Consider the following 22,301-nt stretch of genomic DNA (forward strand, 5'->3'; position numbering starts at 1 on the left):
TCCAGTGCTTGGATTTAACGACAGAAACACATTTTGATGCCTTTGTGCTCATGAGGGAAACAAATCATTCCGGGAACGGGGAGATGCTGGCTCCTGGTTTTCCAGTCCTGCCTGGGATGGGATGGAGCAGCTCCAAAGATCTCCCATCCTTCAAACATCCCATTCCCAAAGTGGGTGAAGGCATCACCTCTTGGGATAAACTGGGATCTCAGCGGTTGTCCAGGGAGGCAAATTCTTGGGAAAACTTGGAATAATACACGATTTTAATGGAAAAAAAATTGGGATTTACACCTTTGGGCAGTGAGGGTGGTGCAGTGGTGGCAGTTGGGCGGTGGAAATCCTGAACTTTGGGATGGTTTAATGGAGCTGATCGTGGTGGTGAGGAGGAGATTTCCCATCCCTGGCTCCATCCTGAAACTTCCAGCATTCCCAGGACAATCCTTTGGAAGTGCTGACTCAGATTTAATGGAGAATCATGGGCTGAAGATGTTTTGCATAAACATTTGGGGCTAAGCAAACGGGAAATGATTCCTGATCCATTCTGTCACTTCCTTAACTTTGCCTTTTACGTTGGGAATTGATCCATGATCGATTTCCGCTCCCTCCTGGGTGTTTCAAAGGTGTTGATGATTATTCCCTGATTTTTCCTTGGATACTGCCCCATTGCGGAGCTTATCCCTTGCTTTCCTGAGGAAATTTTTGTGATTTTAATGAGTTCTGTGGTTTTTTCCAGACCTTTGTTTGATATTCCACATCTTCCCGAGGTTACAGCCCTCAGGGAGGGACCCTTTCCTTGGATTTTTATCCGAGGGAATTGTAGGAGCTTTGGATGGAGGATTCATGAATATGAATTAAGTTCTCCTTCAGATCCTCACAGGCAGCCCCAAATCCCACAGATCAGAAATCCCTGGGAATGTTCACAGCTTGGAGCAATCTGGGATAGTGGGAGATGTCCCTGCCCATGGCAGGGGCTGGAATGGGATCTTTAAACTCCTCCCAATCCAAACCATTCCACGATTCCATGGAACGCAGCTCCTCAGGGACACTCGGATGAAGTGTTTGTTCCTGTGAGCTGTTGAGTTTCTTGGGAATTTCCCTGAGTCATCCAAGGTGAAATCCCGGTGCCACACACAAATCCCGTGGTTTGGTGCTGGGTTTTAGACTGTGCCCATTTTCCAGACCTAAAGCAATCCTGGGGTTTTATGCCAAGTTTTAGACTCAGCCCATTTTCCAGACCTAAAGTAATCCTGAATCTTGGTGCCGAGTTTTTGACTGTGCCCATTTTCCAAACCTAAAATAATCCCAGGGTTTTGTTTTGAGTTTTAGACTGTGCCCATTTTCCAGGCCTAAAATTATCCTGGATTTTGGTGCCGAGATTTAGACTCTGCACATTTTCCAGACCTAAAGTTATCCTGGATTTTGGTGCTGAGATTTAGACTCTGCCCATTTTCCAGACCTAAATCAATCCTGTGGTTTTGTGCCAAGTTTTAGACTCTGCCCATTTTTCAAACCTAAAATTATCCTGGATTTTGACGCCAAGTTTTAGACTGTGCCCATTTTCCAGACCTAAAGCAATCCTGGGTTTTTCTGCCGAGTTTTAGACTTGTGCCCATTTTCAAGACTAAAAATTATTCGGGATTTTGGTGCTGAGATTTAGACTCCGCCCATTTTCTAGACCTAAAGCAATCCTGTGGTTTTGCTCCGAGTTTTAGACTGTGCCCATTTCCCAGACCTAAAATTTGGTGCTGAGATTTAGATGGTGCCCATTTTCCAGACCTAAAGTTATCCTGGATTTTAGTGCTGAGTTTTAGACTGAGCCCATTTTCCAGACCTAAAATAATCCTGGGATTTTATTCCAAGTTTTAGACTGTGCCCTTTTTTCAGACCTAAAATTATCCTGGTTTTTGGCGCTGAGTTTTAGACTGTTCCCATTTTCCAGAAATAAAGCAATCCTGGGATTTTGTGCCAAGTTTTAGACTGTTCCCATTTTCCAGGCCTAAAATTATCCTGGATTTTGGTGCTGAGATTTAGACTCTGCCCATTTTCCAGACCTAAAATTATCCTGGATTTTGGTGCTGAGATTTAGACTCTGCCCATTTTCCAGACCTAAAGCAATCCTGGGATTTTCTGCCGAGTTTTAGACTTGTGCCCGCTTTCCAGACTTAAAATTATTCAGGATTTTGGTGCTGAGATTTAGACTCCGCCCATTTTCTAGACCTAAAGTAATCCTGTGGTTTTGCTCTGAGTTTTAGACTGAGCCCATTTTCCAGACCTAAAATAATCCTGGGATTTTATTCCAAGTTTTAGACTGTGCCCTTTTTTCAGACCTAAAATTATCCTGGTTTTTGGCGCTGAGTTTTAGACTGTTCCCATTTTCCAGAAATAAAGCAATCCTGGGATTTTGTGCCAAGTTTTAGACTCAGCCCATTTTCCAGACCTAAAATTATCCTAGATTTTGGTGCTGAGATTTAGACTCCGCCCATTTTCCAGACCTAAAATTATCCTGGATTTTGGTGCTGAGATTTAGACTCTGCCCATTTTCCAGACCTAAAATTATCCAGGATTTTGACGCCAAGTTTTAGACTGTGCCCATTTTCCAGACCTAAAGCAATCCTGGGTTTTTCTGCCGAGTTTTAGACTTGTGCCCGCTTTCCAGACTTAAAATTATTCAGGATTTTGGTGCTGAGATTTAGACTCCGCCCATTTTCCAGACCTAAAATTATCCTGGATTTTGGTGCTGAGATTTAGACTCTGCCCATTTTCTAGACCTAAAGTAATCCTGTGGTTTTGCTCCGAGTTTTAGACTTGCTCCCACTTTCCAGACCTAAAGTGACCCTGTTTCTTGGTGCTTGCTCAGATCAGGTGGACCAAAACAGCAGGAAGTGCCTCTGACAGATTCCAAGATTCCAGTGTCTTCAACGAAACCCTGAGGATTTCCAACATCCAGAGACACCAGGGAGGCCGCTACTACTGCAAGGCTGAGAACGGCCTGGGCTCCCCGGCCATCAAATCCATCCGAGTGGACGTGTACTGTGAGTAAATCCTTGGAATTCTGCCCTTTGCTCCTCTAGGAACGACTTAAAACGTGTCTTGTTCCCAGGAAATGTTCAGCTCCTCATGAATCCCCCTTTTAATGGTGGAGGTTTAATGGTGGAACGGTTGGAAGGATGTGAAGGGTTGGGGTTGCAGGGGAAAATGTGGAGGATTGGAGTGGAAACGTGAAGGTTTGGGATTGTGAGGAAAAATGTGAAGGAGTTGGATGGTGCTGAAGAATGTGATGGATTGGGATCGCAGGGGAAAATGTGCAGTTTGGGACTGTGGGGAAAAATGTGGCGGAACGGGATTAAGAGGAAAATGTGAAGAGTTGGGATTGGGGTGGAAAACGTGAGGGTTTGGGATTGGAGTGAAAACGTGAATGTTTGGGATTGTGGCAAAAAATGTGAAGGATTTTTATTGTGGTGAAGAATGTGAAGATTGGGATTGCAAGGAAAATGTGAAGGTTTGGGATTGGAGTGAAAATGTGAAGGATTGGGATTGGAGTGAAAATGTGAAGGATTTTGATCGTGGTGAAAAAATGTGATGGATTGAGATTGGAGTGAAAAATACGGATTGGGGTGAAGAATGTGAAAAATTGGGATGTGAGTGAAAATATGGATTGGGATTGCAGGGGAAAATGTGAACGATTTGGATTGGGGTGAAAATGTGAATGTTTGGGACCGTGGTGAAAAATGTGAAGGATTTTGATTGCGGTAAAGAATGTGAAGATTGGGATTGTGAGGAAAACGTGAAGGATTGGGATTGGGGTGAAAAATGTAAAGGTTGGGATTGGACTGAAAAATTATGAAGGATTTGGATCGGAGTAAAAAATATGGATTGGGATTGGGGTGAAGAATGTGAAAAATTGGGATGTGAAAGTAAAAGTGAAAATATGGATTGGGATTGCAGGGAAAAACGTGAAGGATTGGGATTGTGGGGAAAAATGTGACGGGTTTGGATCATGGTGAAGAATGTGATGGATTGGGATTGAGAGAAAATGTGAAGGGTTGGGATTGCAAAGAAAATGCAAAGATTGGGATTGGAGTGAAAAATGCGGAGGATTGGGATTGGGGTGAAAATGTGAAGGATTTTAATCGTGGTGAAAAATGTGATGGATTGGGTTGAGAGAAAATGTGAAGGATTTGGATTGGAGTGAAAAATGGGAAGGGTTGGGATTGTGATGAAAAATGTGAAGGCTTGGGATTGGAGTGTGAAAAATATGGATTGAGATTGGGGTGAAGAATGTGAAAAATTGGGATGTGAGTGAAAATGTGGATTGGGATTGCAAAGAAAATGTGAAGGATTGGGATTGGGGTGAAAAATGTGAAGGTTTGGATTTGGGGTGAAAATTTGAAGGTTTGGGATTGTGGCAAAAAATGTGGAGGATTTTGATTGTGGTGAAGAAGGTGATGGATTGGGATTTCAAGGAAAACGTGAAGGTTTGGGATTGGAGTGAAAAGTATGGGTTGGGTTTGGGGTGAAGAATGTGAAAAATTGGGATGTGAGTGAAAATGTGGATTGGAATTGCGGGGGAAAATAGGAAAGGTTGGGATTGCACTGAGAAATACGAAGGATTGGGATTGCTTTAGCCCCTGGATCCTTCTCTTCTTCGGGTGAACATTCCCAGCTTTCCCAGCAGAGCTGCTCCATCCCTTGGATCATCCTGGAACCTCCTCTGGACTCTGGAGTGCAAAATTTGCTTTGTGTGCACTCCCAGAATCCTGGAAAGGTTTGGGATGGAAGGGATCTTAAATCCCATCCCATTCCAGACCTTTCCATGGGCAGGGACATCTCCCACTGTCCCAGGCTGCTCCAACCCCGATGTCCAACCTGGCCTTGGACACTTCCATGGATCCAGGGGCAACCACAGCCACTCTGGGAATTCCAGCCCAGGCAGGAATTCCTTCCCAGTATCCCACCCAAATCTCCCTTAAATCCATTCCCCCTTTTCTCTCTCTACCCTCATAACTTTCCCCCTCATCTCCTTGATTTCCTTGGATAATTCCTTTTGGAAAGCCCTTTTCCATTCCAAGGGGGAAGGAATGATCTGTTCCAAACCCGCCAGGGATGATTTCTTTAGGAGAAGATTTTCTGTCCTTATTTCCTGTTAAAGCAAACGGGTTTTTTCCCTCCCAGCTCCGGCTGAAAATTCCCATTTCTCACCCCGAATTCCACCAACCGTCCTCGATTCCCTTGGAAAAGAATTCCCAGGAGGGAGAGCTCCATTCTTCTGGAGCCTCCAGGAGAAGAAACTGCCTCAGAAATCCGAGCTCAGTTCACACCAGACTTGAACTCTGCTCCTTTTCCCTCGCTCTTTAAAGTCCATCTCATCTTTGGCTTTGAAGGAAAAGCTTTCATACTTCAACTCCCAGAAAAATTTTACTTGGAGAACACTTCCTCCTTTTTTCGGGGAAGGGCAAGATGGAATTAATGAAATATTTTCATTTTAAGGTGGAGAGTTCTGACAAGAAAGCTTTGCTGCTCTTTCTCAAAGGACGAATTTCTCGAATATCCCAGTTTTTAGTGAAGAAATATTCCTGATGCCTTCACGGAAAACGTGTATTTGTATTCCTCTAGGTTCCCAGATTTTTATGGATACCAGCCTGGAAAAAAGGTGGAGCAAAAGGTCGGGTGAAGGTTTAAAGATTCCTGAGAATAATGTGGGAGTCAGGGTGGAAGAAAGTTTTACCCGAGACATTTAGTGCAGGGAGAGGTTTAGGAAATAACTCCTGGTGGAAGGGACACATCCGTTGTGAGGGATGGGAAAATTTGGAATTCCAGGAGGAAGAGGTTGAGCTGAGGTTCAGGAAAAACAATTCCTTGTGCCCATGGATCCACTGAAATCCCTGCTGGCAGCTCTGATTCCAGAGGCTCTCCCTGGAATTCTGGGAGGGAGGTAAGGAGCTGGAATGGAATCAGGGAATGCTGCTTGTCAGCAGGAATGAGAGAAAGAAATCTGGGAATAATGAGAATGGGGAAGGGCAGCAGGGATGAGGATGATGGAAGCAGAGAAATCTGGGAATAGTGGGAATGGTTCTGGTCAGCAGGAATGAGAGCGATGGAAGCAGACAGAAAACTGGGAATAATGGGAATGCTGAGGGGTAGCAGGAATGAGAGTGATAGAAGCAGAAAACTGGGAATAATGGGAATGGCAAAGGGCAGCAGGAATTGGGTGACTGCTCACCCACACCTTGCTGGTTCTGGGTGTCCAAACCCAAACCCCTTTGAGTCATCCACTAAAATTAATGATGAATCCACCCTGATTAATCCATCCTGATTAATCCCAACCCTGCTGGGGCAAACCCCAAGGAAAAATTGACGACGCCTGGAGAAACGGCAATGCAGAATTCCCATTAGGAATTATTCCAGTTCCCACGTTGAGCCGATGTGGGCGATGTTTAATTCACCCTGAAGAGCTGCTGGGGAACTTCCTGGCAGAATTTGCTCCTCAGGATCCTCCTGATATCAGGAATTTTTAACCTCAGGAATAAAACTCACAATTAATTAAAGAGCCTTAATTCCATAGTGTTACCTGGATGTGGATGCAGATTTCCTTTTCCTCCTGGAAAAAACTCCAGGAAAAAGTTCCATGAGTTTGTTTGGATGCCTTTTATGCCGTTCCTTTCCTAAAGCTAAACTGGCTCTAACGGCAGGGACATTTCCCACTGTCCCAGCGTGAGCCAACCTGGCCTTGGGCACTGCCAGGGATCCAGGGGCAGCCACAGCAAATCTGGGAATTCCAGCCCAGCCACGAATTCCTAATTCCCAATATCCCACCCAAATCTCCCCTTTTCCAATCTGAAGCCATTCCCAGTGTCCTGTCCCTCCATCCCTTGTCCCCAGCCCCTCTCCAGCTCTCCTGGAGCCCCTTCAGGCCCTGCCAGGGGCTCGGAGCTCTCCCTGGAGCCTTCTCCATGTGAACAATCCCAATTCTCCCAAGCTTTCCTCGCAGGAAAAGTTCTCCAACCCTCAACTCATCTCCACCACCCACTCTGCACTCCCTTGTTTATTATAAATTAGGAAACAATAATCAACATTTTCTTTTTTTTTTTTTTTTTTTCTCCATTCAAATATTTTTTTATTCTCCTTTTAGACCATTTGAAATCCAAAATAAGGCAGGGAGGGAGCAGTGGGGTCTTACCAGGAGCCCCTCCTCGTTATTTACACTCAGTTAATTCCGAATTTCACTTTTAACGGGGATTTATTTAAACCTTTTAAGGAGCCTGTGGAAAAAAAACTTTCGCTGAGCGGAGATGGATGTGCTCTAAAACCAGCCTTTCCTAACCCTGTTTGTTGTTCATTAATTCCACAAAATTAAGTTTCTGTCCTTTAAGAAGTGGAGGAAACAAGCATTAATTAGGTTTGGGATTATGAAACCAATAATTACTGACTTAAGATGTTAATACTCCCAATTTGTAACAATTATTCCACGTCAGGTGGCCTTTGACATCAGCGCCTGTTTTTCCTGCCTTGGGAAATCCATAATCCATTTTTTCCTGTTTTTTTGTTGTTTTATTGTTTTTTTGTTTTAATGGAAAAATGATGCAAGTACGGAGGGAATTAATAAACCCAAAATGACTGTTAAAAAATCTCAGTCCCTGTGGTGTCAGAGTGGGTTTAAATCTCTTTTTATTCCACGGTTCTTTTTTTGGTGGGTGCTGCTGGTCCGTCGGGGTTTTCCAGCAGGGTGGGGTTCCAAAGTAAACCCGGGAAGAGCGTGAGGGAAGCGGGATTAAAAACGCATTTCAGTGACTCCACGCCTTGACTCGAGTGCCCTTGATTTAATGACAGTGATCTGGAATTTTTTAATCAACCCTGATCGCATTTTTCCCGTGGAATTTCATTTTTGGATTGACCACGCCGCCGGTTTAGTTTGACCTCCTTTATCTCATGGCTCCGTCTCCTTCTTAGGGTTGATTTTTTTTTTTCCTTTGCTGCTCCACTAAAAATCAATTTAATGACTTTTTTTTTTTCTTTTTTCCCTAAAAATCATCTGATGGTGGAGCTTTGAGGAATCCTCTCTCTGCCCAAGTTTTTCTGTTCAGCTGCTTCGTTTTCCATAAAAAAACCCCAGCCTGGTTCTCCCCCAAATTGACTTGGGTTTCCTTCCATTTCCAGCTATTCTTAGTCCTGGTATTTATATTCCCTGGAGCCAAAAGAGCTCTTCTCTACTGATTTCCCCCATGAGGTGCTTACAGCCAACAATAATTTATAAAATATAAATACAATTGAAATTATTCGCCCTTCTTTCGGGAGAAATTCAATGTTTCGTGCTCGTTGCGTCTTGTCCAGCACACTCTGACCCTGAATTGTTTTTCCCTGAGTGTGGAAGCGTTTCCTGTTGGACTTTTCTTTGCCCTTTAATTGTTTATTAATTTAATTAGTTAAATTAAAGAGCAAACTAAATAAAAATAAATAGAAATAAAGAATAAAGAATAAAGAATAAAGAATAAAGAATAAAGAATAAAGAATAAAGAATAAAGAATAAAGAATAAAGAATAAAGAATAAAGAATAAAGAATAAAGAATAAAGAATAAGTAAAGGGCAATTAATTTGCTGCCCTTTAATTATTCCTTTTTCATTGCCCTTTAATTATTTAATGTTGCTTAAAAACACGAGACCAGGTTGGGATCCTCTACTCTGGTCACTGGTTGCGAGTGTGGTAGTAACTTAAATCCTTCCTGCACAGGGATCCCAGGAATTCCCGTTATTCCAGGATTTTTCCAGGGTTTCAGGCCATGCCTGGGGCAGTTTGGTGCTGGGAATTCCTGGATGTGCCTCGTTCTGTGTGAGCTTCTGAGTCCTGGTGATTGGGAAAATCCGTTCATCAGGAAAATCCACTGATCCTTTTCCATCTGTGCATATGCCCAAAGAATCGTGGAATGGTTTGGGTTGGAATGAGACTTGAAACTCATCCAGTGCCACCCGTGCCATGGCAGGGACACCTCCCACTGTCCCAGGCTGCTCCAAGCCCAATGTCCAACCTGGCCTTGGGCACTGCCAGGGATCCAGGGGCAGCCACAGCAAATCTGGGAATTCCAGCCCAGCCACGAATTCCTTCCCAATATCCCACCCAAATCTCCCCTTTCCAGCTCAAAGCCATTCCCTGTGTCCTGTCCCTCCATCCCTTGTCCCCAGTCCCTCTCCAGCTCTCCTGGAGCCCCTTTAGGTACCCTCACCTCTCCCTGGAGCTTCTCCTCTCCAGGGGAACATTCCCAACTCTCCCAGCCTGGCTCCAGAGGTTTCAGCCCTTGGAGCAGCTCTGTGTCCTCCTCCAGCACATCCACGCCTTCCTTGTCCCAAGTCCCTCTCCACCTTTAAGTCAGGTGTGGGTCGCCAGCTGCCACAAAAGTAGGAAAAGATCCAGAAAAAACTCATGGAGATGCTTCAATCGTGGAATGAAGCACAGACAACAAAGGGACACTTGGGTAAAGGCACTGAAATTCCCAGCTCTACCAGCCTGGCTCCAGCCCTGGGAGCAGCTCCATGGAATCCTCTGGATCTCTCCAGCAGCTCCTGCTGTTGGATCCAGAGCTGGAGCAGCTCCACAGGTGGGGTCTCACCTGAGCAGAGGGGCACAATCTCAAACTGAGGGATCAGCCCAGGGCACAATTCCAGCCTCTGATCCACCAACACTCCCAATCCTTCTCCTCAGTGCTGCTCCCATCCCTGTGGAAGTCCAGCATTATTGTGGATGTTGTTTGTTCTGCTAGCCCTGAAAACCTGGCTGCTCCCGGGGGATTCCTAATCCAGCCTCAGGAATTATGGGAATTGGCTCCATTTGGTGTCCTTGGAGAAGGAAAACCCTCCTGTAGGGCTGCACTCCTGACACCACAACAACAAAGACTCCGACATTCAGAAGGCTGGAAATGACTCCTCTAGTTTTGGGATGTGTCTCCCTTTTATTCTATTTCACACAGACCGATTCGATTGGTGACACACAGACAAACCTCTTCACTCACATTGGTCAGAGCAGAGGGACAGCAAGGAGAAATCCCTCCTAGGGAAAGGAATGAATAACAAAGGGACAGCTACAAAAACATTTCTCCTGTTTACAGAAAATTCCCTGGAAAAGGAATTTCAGAAAACCAAACCACCTCAGGCACGGAACCAGGGCTCCACACCCCCTGTGCCATCCCCTGGCCCTGAGTTCCAACCAGGTGTATTTACAGCCTCGTTAAAAGAGGGGGGGGAAACCCTCCCTAAAATCCCATCACCGAGAGCTCATTACGTTTTTATTTTTGGAATTCTGTTGCGGCCTGAGCGCTCAGGAAAACATCACAGGCTGGAGCTGCGCGCTGGGGGGATTGTTGATAGTGAGGTCGTTTGCTTCGTCCTTTTGTGTCTGGAGTGTGTTAACAGCCTCCCGGCAGGGCTCTGATCCTCCCGAAATTCCATCGGAAATCGATGGCACCTCCTCAGGGGGCTCCCGGGGTCACGCCCTCCCGCCGTGGGAACAAGGGAGGGAACATTTGCTTCCTTCCAGCAGCTGGAAACGCCGCTTGTTCTCAGCGCCGGGGCTGTTCTGCACAGGCAGCGCTGCAGATGCAGAATAAATCTCTTTGAAAGGGCTTGGAGAGGGGAAAATAGCTCACACGGAGCCGGGAATAACTTGATTCCCGTCTTTCCAGCTGTTGTGGGTCCACACCGGACACGTGAAGGGGCGGAGGGAGGGAGAGCTCGTTTTCCTTTCCACAGCATGCAAGAAATGGAGGAATTGATTGAATTTTTGAGGTTTATGTCCCACACAAAGCGTTTCAAAGCTGCCCTGATAGAGAAGCTGTGGCGGCTTCATCCCTGGAAGTGTTCCAGGCTGGGTTGGATGGAGTTTGGAGCACCCTGGGATAGTGAGAGGGGTCCCTGCCCATGGCAGGGGTGGGACTGGATGGGATTGAAGGTCCTTCCTTCTAACCCAAACCATCCCGGAATTCTGTGAATTGTTGAGAATAAATCTGATGAGGAGAGGCTGAAGGAGCTGGGAAGGGGCTGGAGAATTCCTGAGGGGGCTGGGCAAGGGGCTGAGCCTGGAAAAAAGGAGGCTCAGGGGGGACCTGGTGGCTCTGCACAAGTCCCTGCCAGGAGGGGACAGCCGGGGGGTCGGGCTCTGCTCCCAGGGAACAGGGACAGGAGGAGAGGGAACGGCCTCGGGCTGGGCCAGGGGAGGCTCAGGGTGGGCAGCAGCAGGAATTTCCCCATGGAAAGGGCGCTGAGGCCTTGGAAGTGCCCGGGGAGGTTTGGAGTGCCCATCCCTGGAGGTGTCCAAGGAATTCCTGGAGGTGGCACTCAGAGCTCTGGGCTGGGGACAGGGTGGGCATCGGGCACAGCTGGGACTCGGTGACCTTGGAGCTCTTGTCCAACCTCAGGGATTCTGTGAGGTTTAGATTGGATATTTGGGAAAATTTCTCCCCCTAAAAGGCCTGTCCAGGCCTGGCACAGGTAGGGGGTGGAGTCCCCATGCCTGGAGGGATTTAAATCCCTGTGGATGTGACCCTTGGGGACACACTGCAGTGGTGGCCTTGGTACTCAGCACTCTGGGCTGGGGATCAGACACAGCTGGGACTCGACAATCCCGAATTCTTTTCCAGCCTCAAGGGTTCCATTTTTAAAACCTTGGGTCAAGGAGGGAAAGCAGCTTGGAAAACTCGGGAGTTTCACATTTCAGGATAGCTCAGGAGCCGAGCAGCTCCAGCTCAGCGATGCGTCACCGCCGTCTCCGCTCCGCCCGCCGGGATGGAGCCGTTCCCGTCCCTTTCCCAGATGTGTTTTATTCCTGTCCCGCCTGCTCCCAGCGTCTGAAGACAAAGGCAGCTAATTAACAAATGAAATCAGCAAACTGTGCAGGCCCAGCAGCTGGGAGGAGATGATCCAGCAAATCCAGCCCGGCTCGTGCCGAGCTGTTGGCATTGGTGTGACTCTCCCGGCGCTCAGGTCGGGGCTGTGGGGGGATGATTGTCGGATTAGACTTCTTTTGACCCAGAGATGGGGCAACTGAGAGGTGTTTTAAAAACTTTCATTCCATGTTCAGCCTCATGTGGAGGGTGAGACAGTGCAGGTGCCAGAACCCAATCCATTTCCTATGTACAATCCATTAGGAGCATTTCTTGGCCCATCAGCTTTTGCCACACCGTGCTGTTAATGCCCCAGAGCCAATCATCTGGAATCACCCCTGGTGGGTACAGTGCCCCTTTCACGGTTCTCTTTCTCCAAAGTGTCCAGTCTCATTTGCAAAGCCATCCTTTCAAACCTGTTCCCAGTTCCATTTCTCTCTCGGCAACGTCTGTCCCATCCCGTGGCATTTCTCAGTCGGCATTTCTCGTCTCACACCAGCCTGTGTGAGCCTTCTGCCCGGCTTTGGGAATTCCCTACAAACCCATTTCCCACAGATGATGATCCGTGTTCCCCACTTCCAGACAGCTCCAAGCCTTTGGAATTCTGCACAGGGAGGATTTTGACACTCGGTGCACCTCCACTCCACCACCAGTTCCCAGGGAATTTGGATTAGGCCCGTTCTGATCAGCTTAGGCTGAGCTTTTCCGTTTGTTTGAGAGCTTAGGGATGTGTGAGGGGAATTCTTCCAATCCGGTGTTTACCATGCCCGGCCCACCTGGGATTTAGGGAGTGTTTGGTTCAATTCAGAGATTAAAGAGTGAGAAATTGAACCTGATGGTGGCACAAACCTCTGTGGGAAACAATTTCCCATAATTATTTCCGGGTTGATTAAGCGACTTTACCCACTCAGCGGCACCCATGACTTCAGTGTGATTTAAAGAGTGATTAATCTGCTGGCTCTTCATAATTTCATCAACCCCAAAAAGAAAATTTTGGGATTTTTTTTCCCTTTCCTGTAAAACAGTGAAGAGATTCATCTTGTTGAGCTTCCCAATGTTAAATCTTTATAGGTTTTTGTTTGTTCGTTTGTTTTGTTTTGTTTTTGTTTTTCTTTTCTTTTTTTTTTTTTTTTTTTTTGTGTGTGTGTGTGTGGTGTTTGAAATTATTGAACTGGAATGGTTTGGGATGGAAAGGGACCTTAAATCCCACCCCATCCCACTCCTGCCATGGCAGGGACACCTCCCACTGTCCCAGGCTGCTCCAAGCCCAATGTCCAACCTGGCCTTGGGCACTGCCAGGGATCCAGAGGCTTCTCTGGAAACTTTGGAGGTTTTTAAAATCTGTTTAGGCAATAGAATATCAATTAATGCCAATTCAATCAGAACTGAAGCCAGAATCCTGGAGAACTTCCATGAGCACTGGGATCAGGTGGCTTTACACAACCTGGCTAAAGGCGGGGAATTTTGGAGTTTCCCTGCAGAATCCCTTGTTATTTTTTCCTGCTTTTTCTCTTTTCCAGCTCTCACACAGCCCAAGCAAAGCCCAGCCTTATGTAACCACCCGGTCACACATTTGTGCCAAACATCAGGAATGTTCAGGGGAATCTCCCAAGAATTGGGAGCGTTCTTTCCTCTCCTGGTGGTGCTCCTGCTTTCCGCTTTGCTGCAGCTGTCGGGATCTTTCCAGCACTGCTGTTGGAAAAAAAAAAAAATCCATCAGGTTCTGCAGTGGGAATTTTCCATTAATTGACCATTATGAAACGCTTTGGCAGAGGCTTTGCTGCAGTTCCATTCCCAACTTGGATTCCTGCGAGCTTTCCCAATGTTCCTATCAAAATCCATCCCTTGCCATGGTTCAGTGATTGCGTGGAAGGGATGAGATGGAGAGGGACTGGGGACAAGGGATGGAGGGACAGGACACAGGGAATGGCTTCAAATTGGAAAAGGGGAGATTTGGGTGGGATATTGGGAATTGGGAATTCCTGTCTGGGCTGGAATTCCCAGATTTGCTGTGGCTGCCCCTGGATCCCCGGCAGTGTCCAAGGCCAGGTTGGATATTGGGGTTGGAGCAGCCTGGGACAGTAGGAGGTGTCCCTGCCATGGCAGGGGTGGGATGGGATTTAAGATCCCTTCCATCCCAAAACATTCCATGTTTCCATGATCTAGCACGGGCCTGTTCCAAGAGAGCAAATTGGACAAGCAGGTGATGACATCAGAAAATCATGGAATAATTTGGAATCAGTCATCTAAAATGACCTCTTGTCCAACCCCCTGGTCAAACCATGGCCACCTTCAAGGTCAGATTCCTCAGGAATGTGTCCAGTCAAGCTTTGGATGTCTTTGGATGTCCCACGGCCCCTCTGGACACTTGTCCGATCACACAGGGAATTTGTTTTCCTTATATCCAGGAGAAATTTCTCTTAGTGCAGCGTGGACCTCATGGTCCTTTCCTCTGCACCTCCATGAAGAGATTTCCATCTTCTCCAGATCTTCCTGGTAGGAAGCTGAAGGCAGAAATTCCATCTGCTCTTCCTCCCAGCTTCTCCTTAGTCTTCTTCACCAGGAGTCCCTGGTTGGCGTTTGAAGGCAGAAACTGAATTTTCCCTTCATCCAACCATCTCCAGATTGGCCCAACCCAGCTCCCTCAGGATCTGGGTGGCGTCCAGGCACCTCGGTGGCCTCCCCTGCATTGTCCCAATTTATCCATGTCCGGAGCTGGACAAGGCGCTCCGAAATTTATCTCACAGGGATATGGGTTGGAAGAGAAGGAATTTTTCCCTGGAAACAGCTCTCCTGCTCTTGCAGCCAGGGAAGGAGGTGGTTTCAGTCCTGTTCCAGGTTTTAAGGGATTTTCTGTGCCTTGTCTTGAGCAACTTCATTAAAATTAAACTGAGCCCAGATTTGGACCTCTTGGGTCTTTTATCCAAGGATTCCCCTTCATCCGAGGGTCAGAGATTGGAAGAGCATCCCTGGACTCGGTGACGGAGCTCACGGCTCCTTGTTTGCCATCCAGGGATGTTCTTTCACAGGGATAACCCGGGAATCGATGTGGGAAAGGCTCCGCTCTCCATCAAAACTCCGGGAGCAGGTGTTTGTTTGACCCTAAAAATCGCAGCGAGTTAATTTTCTCCTTTTTTTACTTCCACCTTCACGAGGAGGAGGCAGAATTTCTGAGCACTCTCAACCCTTTTCAAGCGCTGCTGTGATTTCAAGTAACCTTTCGAACAAAACTGAAATCTCATTAGGAAATGCCATCCTAATTTGGAGGAGCAGATCCATAATTTGCTTCTGCGATCGCAAATTAAATGTTTCGGAGGGGAGGGTGAAGGTAACATTTATTTAAAACCCGAGCCCCATTATGAGGTGTTATTGCTGGGATTGTTGGGAGTTTTGGAACAGGTTTTGTTTCTAATTAATCAAGAGACTCTCCAGCTTCACTCTTCTTATGCAAATAGAGCTGGAGTGGCTAAAGAGGAATTTTTGATCTTTAGATGAATTTTCAGTCTTTGGATTTAGTCTTTTTTTTTTTTTTTTTTCTTTTTCTTCTGGAAATTGCTTTTCAACATGGAATTTCCAAATGTTCTAATGTATTTATTTTATTAATGAAGCTCTCCCTTAAGAATTCCACGGATTGTCAAGCTCTGGAAGAGGCTGCCCAGGGAAGGGGTGGAGTCAGCACTGCTGGAAAAGTTCAGCCGGTTGTGGATGTGGCTCTTGGGGCCATGGTTTTGTGGTGAACCTGGTGGTGGTCAATGGTCGGATTTGGTGATCTCAGGGGGCTTTCCCAACATCAACAATTCCGGGATTCTCCACCTTTTGCAGAGGGATTTGAGGGTGCCTTTGACTGGTTCCCTTTGGTCACGTGGAGATTTGAGAACCTCGTTCTCCATTTTGCCGAAATTTGGCCTCAAATAAACCCGACGAGCCAACGTTTTGATAATTACTCACTTATATCAAAGACTTTGTGAAAATAGGGTTAAATTTGGGGATAAGGGAATAATTAACCCCTATCCAAAGGGTTTTAAGGAACAAGCAAGTGCTGAGAAGGTTCTGGAATGGTTGCAGCCAAGGCTGAGTTTCACATGGAATGTTGTGCTCCTGTGTGCTTGGAGGGCGCAGCTGGAATGCTGAGTCCAGGATTCCGGCAAAAGAAAAGCATGGAATTGTTGGAGAGGAGATCATGGAGCTGCTCTGGAGCTCACCTGGAGAAGAGAAAGATCCAGAGAGAGCTGAGGGTACCTAAAGGGGCTTCAGGAGAGCTGGAGAGGGACTGGGGACAAGGGATGGAGGGACAGCACACAGGGAATGGCTTCCCACTGCCTGAGGCCAGGGATGGATGGGAGACTGGGAATTGGGAATTCCTGGCTGGGCTGGAATTCCCAGAGCAGCTGTGGCTGCCCCTGGATCCCTGGCAGTGCCCAAGGCCAGGTTGGACATTGGGGCTTGGAGCAGCCTGGGACAGTGGGAGGTGTCCCTGCCATGGCAGGAGTGGAATGGGATGGACTTCCAGATTCTTTCCACCAAAACCTTTGGTTTCCAGGGATGGAGGGACAGGAGAAAGGGGAATAATCTCCCACTGCCAGAGAACCAGGATTGATGGGAAACTGGGAAGGAATTCCTGGCTGTGGTCATTTGGGAGTTGTGTGGTTTTAACCAGTACTTAGGAAAAACATCCTTTGCTTTCCTGGTTTCTCCTTGTTCCATTTCTTTCCCTCCTCAATCAAATTGTCCCTCCAGACAAATCTCAGAAAAGCCCCCAGACCAGGAATCTCCTTTCTCCTGCTGGGATCAAGCCCAAATTAATCACTTTGGTATCCTCACATTCCAAGGGCTATTGCATTTTTATTCCTTGTGGAAGCCAATTCCTCGTTGTGGGCATCTCATTTTCTCGGAGCCGCTGCAGTGGGAATAATTATCCCATATCTGTATTTTAATCAAGAGAAATGTGTTCCAAAGCCCGGGATGAATTTACCTGCTGGAAGTTAAATGCCTGTAACTAAAAGCAGGGAATCTGCATTAAATTGCTGCCTTAAATTGCAGCTTTAAAAGCAAACAGCTGCGCGCACATGATCCACGGACTCCTGGATCCTGCCATTTGGATGCAAATCAGGCTGTCTATTTATTGCCAAAGCTTTATAATTTTGTGGGAAAGAGTTAGAAGAAACAAGGAGTAAAGCTGCGAACCAGACAAAACCGCGGTAATCATCGCACTATAATAGAAATATGATTGACATTAGCGGGAGATTGCCTGTGTTGTTCCACCTAAAAACGTGAGTTTTGAAGGAGGCTCAGTTGGGGGAGAAGGAAATAAATCCTAAACCTGACTTTTGCGGCAAAATTCCTAAAATTTGAGGCTTTTGTGAGCCGTTTTGTCTCTGTTTTACCCTTGGCTAGTTACGAGGCGCTGCAGGAAACTCCCAGCGCCGCGCCGTCTCTGGGTTGACTAAAACCTGGCTTAAACTCGGTTTTTCCTGCTTGTTTTTTTCCCAGATTTGGACGATCCCATAGTCACGGTCCACCAGAGCATCGGGGAAGCCAAGGAGCAGTTTTATTATGAGAAGACCGTGTTCCTCAGGTGCGTGGCCAACTCCAACCCGCCCGTGCGCTACAGCTGGCGCCGCGGCCAGGAGGTGCTGCTGCAGGGCTCCGACAAGGGCGTGGAGATCTACGAGCCCTTCTTTACCCAGGTGAGGCCTGAAAGTCGGGAATTTTTTTTTCCCCATCTCCAGGCTTTGTAACGGGATCTGCCCCGCTGGGTTTGCGGGGATGGGTTTTAGGGGCGGCCTCCAGGTGGTGAGCCCCGCCCGAACGCTGCTGGGTGTTGTTTAATGGGTTTTCTGACAGAAAATGTATTTGAATTTTTTGTAAAAATAGAAATGAATAAATGATGAGGGAGTGATATCTGCAGGAGGCCCTTTAAATGGATTTTTATTGGATCCTGCAAGCCCCAACTTCTGATTCGATTCTCGTTTCATCATCCTTCCCGATCCGGCTCAGCAACTCCGCACTCAGCCCAGATTACAGCCTCAAATCTCTTCATGTAGTTTAAATTTTTAGGAAAAGTTTCTTTAGGGAAGAGGTCCAGGCTCTGGGTGTTGTTTATTAGGTTTCCTGACATAAAATGTATTTAAATTTCTGTTAAAATATGAATTAATAAATTATGAGGGAGTGATATCTACAAGAGGCCCCTAAAAGTGATTTTTATTGGATTCCGCAAGCCCCAAACTTCTGATTTGATTCCTGTTTCTGCATCCTTCCCGATCCGACTCGGTGATTCCGCACTCAGCCTAAATTGCAGCCTTAAAATCTCTTCATGTAGATTAAATTTTTCGGAAAAATTTCTTTATGGAAGAGGTACAGGCTGCCCAGGAGAGGGGTGGAGTCTCCATCCCTGGAAGTGTTCAAGAACCATGAGGACACGGATTAATGGAGAACATGGTGGTGGTTGATGGGTTGGAGTCGATGATCTCGGAGGGCTTTTCCAACCTTAAAAATTCCATGATTCCAGATTCTTTGGGAACTCCCCATCTTGGTTTTTACAGTTTGTTTTTTTCTTTTTCCTGCCTCTTTTATCTTTAAATAAAAGGTTTCCTTTCACAATTCCTCCACTTCAAAATGAGGTGGCATAAAAGGAAATAAAACCTTTTCTGAAGTCTTCCTGCTCCCATTCCCAGCCCCGAAGGAATCCAGGCTCTGCTGGATAAGCTGAGATTAATTTATCATGTGCACCTTTGCACCGAGAGATGATAAAAATAGGTGGCAAATCCCATTGTCTGTGGCCAAAAGTGTGGGATGGTGTTTGGGAAACAAAAAAATAAAAAGGAAGGGGGGGAAAAAAAAAAGGAGAAAGTTGGTTTGGAAAAACCCAAGGAATGAAAAGGAAAGGCAGAGGTGAAAACTGCCTGGTAATTCGGTGTTGGGAGCAGAAAGCAACTGCGACTTTCATAAATAATTTTCGCTTAATGATTTGAGGCCACCTTCATTTGTGGCTTTTTTATTGTACTTGACAGCTTTATATTGCTCCAACAGCTCTGTGTTTCCTGGAGAAATGTGGAGCCCGTAACGTCGCGGAGACGGGAATTAAATCACAGAGCCGAGTTATTGGTGTCCTGAGTGTAATGAGATTATTTTTAATTTAACATGAACGGACCCAGTTTAGCAAATCTGGGGCTTTGCTCGGACTCGAGCGTAAACTGGAGTCTGGAAATGTTTTAATTAAAAAGGGAAAGTGGATTTTTTTTTTTTTTTGCTTTATATTTCACTATGGAAATGCTGAGGATTGCCTTCCCTAAAAATCTAAGGATTCATCTACTAAAGTGTGTCGCACGAAATTAGTTTGGGGTGGGTTTTTCTTAGGTTATTAAGATCACCCTTCCTAAAATCTCGGCGTGGGTTTAATTAATGAATAAATCAGATCGTCCTGGTGATATTCCATTCTTATCCATAACCTTTCTCCGGTTATTGGAGGGCAGCTGGAATTAGCGTGGCCTGGATCCGTGCAGGCAAGATCTGCTCTGTGTTTATGAGAGGAAAAGATGTAATTAAAGGTTCAAGAGCCATCAACATCTTCTGCTTAATTAGTTTGTTTGATGGCAGGGATGCAAAGAGGGAGAGCTGATGGGAAGAGGGACGGAGGGGATTTGGCTTCAGAGGATCAAGGCTTGGGGATTTCGAGAGAGAATTGTTTTTTGGTTGAGGGCTCTGAAGGTGGATTTTAATCTGGAAGTGAAATGGAATGGAAAGGGAAACAAAGTTTCTCAGTTTTGGTTTGTTTGGGGTTTTTTTTACCCATAAAAAGAGGTCGATTGTTATTTCTGATGGTTTTATTGTTCTGGTGATCACAAAATCCTGGAATGCTCATCCCATTCCAACTCAGGGACAACTCCCACTGTCCCAGGCTGATCCAACCTCAATCCAACCTGGCCTTGGGCACTGCCAGGGATCCAGGGGCAGCCACAGCAAATCTGGGAATTCCAGCCCAGCCAGGAATTCCCAATTCCCAATCTCCCGTCCTGTCCCTCCATCCCTTGTCCCCAGTCCCTCTCCAGCTCTCCTGGAGCCCCTTTAGGCCCTGCCAGGGGCTCTGAGCTCTCCCTGGCTCTTTTGCTTCTCCAGAAGAACATTCCCAGCTCTTCCAGCCCTTGGAGCAGCCCCATGGATTCCCCTGGATCACTCCAGCAGCTCCAGACCATGCTCTGTCCCCAGGGCTGGAGCAGCTCTGCAGGTGGGGCCTCACCTGAGCAGGGCAGAGGAGCAGAATTCCCCCTATTTCCCCTTTTAGCCCATATTTTGGGATGATCCCAAAATCCAACCAGCAATCAAATCACAGAAGACACTTGGAAAACTGGGCAAATCCAGACAAATTCCTCGAATACGATCAGATTTTTCCAGTCAGTCAGGAAACATCAACCACTTATTCCACATTCCGCGGGGAGAGAAACGGAGCAAACCCGCCCATCCTCATCCACAAAAATATTGGGAAAATGAACTTCCCAAATCCCAAATCTCGATGGAGATTCTTTTTTTTCCCCCTGAGAGTTCTCATCCTCCTCGTCACTCATTGGAATTGCTCAGCCTGAGCACGAGATTAAATTTGCTGTATTTACGATAATTATGCAATTAGACATAATTAGACTAATTATCCCAACCGACGAGGAAAATATATACATTTTTATAAATCTCGGCGAGCTGGGGACAGGATCCAGAATTCCATTGGGAGTTCAGCCCAAGTTCAGCCTGGAGCTAAGGAGGGAATTACTGGGATGAAGCTGCTCCGTGCTTCCAGAACTCAGTGCCTTGGGCAGCCTGGATTGGGGCCCTTCCCTATTCCAGAAAAACCTCCTAAAGCAGGGATTTGATTCTTAGGAGCAGCTTTTCCAAAGCTTAACTTTAATCCCATCATTTCCATGGGACTGGTTGTCCATAGAAACCATTAAAATCCCAATATTCCCAAAATCTCTCCAAGATTTCAAGGGCTGTTTCTTTTCTTCAGCTGTATCTTTTTGATGGATTTATTTTTTTTTCCCCAGTTCTGTGCATTCCTTTTCTCGAATTTCCATATTTTTCCTAGACATTCCTGGGCAGTTTATCCACGTCCATGTGTCCCTAAGGCTGTGCCTTTCCCAGACCCTTCCCTATTCCAGAGGGAATTGCAGGAATTTGTTTTTTAGGGGCAGTTTTTCCAAGGCTTGGCCTTGCAATGGACTCCATTTTAATCCCATAATTTCCATGGGGTTAGCTGTCCATACAAGCCATTTAAATCCCAATATTCCCAAAGTCTCTCCAAGATTTCAAGGACTGTTTCTTTTCTTCCCTGCTCAGCTGTATTTTTCTATCTGGATTTATGTTTCTCCCAGTTTTGCACATTCGTTTTCTCCAACTTCCATATTTTTCCTAGATATTCCTGGGCAGTTTATCCACGTGATATTGTTAAAAAAAAAAAAAATCCATGTTTTCCTAAGGCTGTGCCAATATTAAAACTGTTTGGATTTATTGGGACACCGGAAAATGAACATTTTCCACGTTTTTCTTTTGGAACTTTGCAGGGGGAATCCCACATTTCCCATTTCCCAGTTTTCTGCTGCCCACACTTGAAGGAATTCCACATTCCATGTCCTGTTCATCTCCCTGTTCCCTGGCTAAAAATAGAATCCAGTAGCTGCTTGTTTTTAATGGAAAACAAGAGGAATTTTGTACCTTGGGATTTTTTTCTTCATGGAAATTGCACCTCAAATAGATTATCCTAAAGAATTTGCAACTTGAAGGACTCCACCAAACCAATTTTCCCTCTGGCTTTCCAGTGTTGATATTCCCGTTGGAAATCCTTTGCGGGAAGATCATGAAGAGTTTACATAGAATCCCTGGGAAAGTTTTTTCCATTTTGTGGAAATTCTTGTGGATTTAATATTTTTTTATTTTTGGGGATCAGCTTTCTGGATCCCTTTTGGGCTCATCCCTTCTGGATCAGTCGGTTGCGTCTTGTGGATATCACGTCAGGGGGTTGATCCCAAGAAACCCACTTGGGAATGCTGGAGGAGGATGGAAATCCCAGATCCAAACCTCAAATTCCATTTTTCCCTCTGCCTCTGTCCCTTCCTAACGTTTTCCCTCCTCCTTTTTCCAGGGAGAAACAAAGATCCTGAAGCTGAAGAACCTGCGACCTCAGGACTACGCCAACTACAGCTGCATCGCCTCGGTGCGGAATGTCTGCAGCATCCCGGATAAAATGGTGTCCTTCCGCCTCTCCAACAAAACAGGTCAGCTCCAGCTGCACCTCTCGCCCTCAGCTCCGCTGTTTGGGGCTCCTTCAGGGAATCTTGGAATGGTTTGGGTTGGGAAGAACCTGGAAGTCCATCTCATTCCAGCCATGGGCAGGGACAAATTCCGTTATCTCAGGGTGATCCAAGCGCCAGTGTCCAACCTGGCCTTGGGCACTGC

The 22,301-nt window shown here is 46.3% G+C and overlaps 1 protein-coding gene across 1 annotated transcript in view; it reads left to right on the forward strand.

Annotated features, from left to right (window-relative positions):
- Positions 1–22,301, forward strand: part of MDGA2 (MAM domain containing glycosylphosphatidylinositol anchor 2) — a 217,856-nt gene that overhangs the window by 78,498 nt on the left and 117,057 nt on the right. The window contains exons 3-5 of the mRNA XM_066189190.1: positions 2,858–3,032; positions 17,355–17,551; positions 21,988–22,120. Of these exons, the coding sequence (XP_066045287.1) occupies positions 2,858–3,032; positions 17,355–17,551; positions 21,988–22,120 (505 nt within the window). The remainder of the gene's footprint in view (positions 1–2,857; positions 3,033–17,354; positions 17,552–21,987; positions 22,121–22,301) is intronic.

Source organism: Chamaea fasciata, unplaced genomic scaffold, assembly GCF_029207755.1.
Source record: "Chamaea fasciata isolate MVZ Bird 193981 ecotype frontalis unplaced genomic scaffold, bChaFas1.0.hap1 SCAF_7, whole genome shotgun sequence".
Classification (NCBI taxonomy): domain Eukaryota; kingdom Metazoa; phylum Chordata; class Aves; order Passeriformes; family Sylviidae; genus Chamaea; species Chamaea fasciata.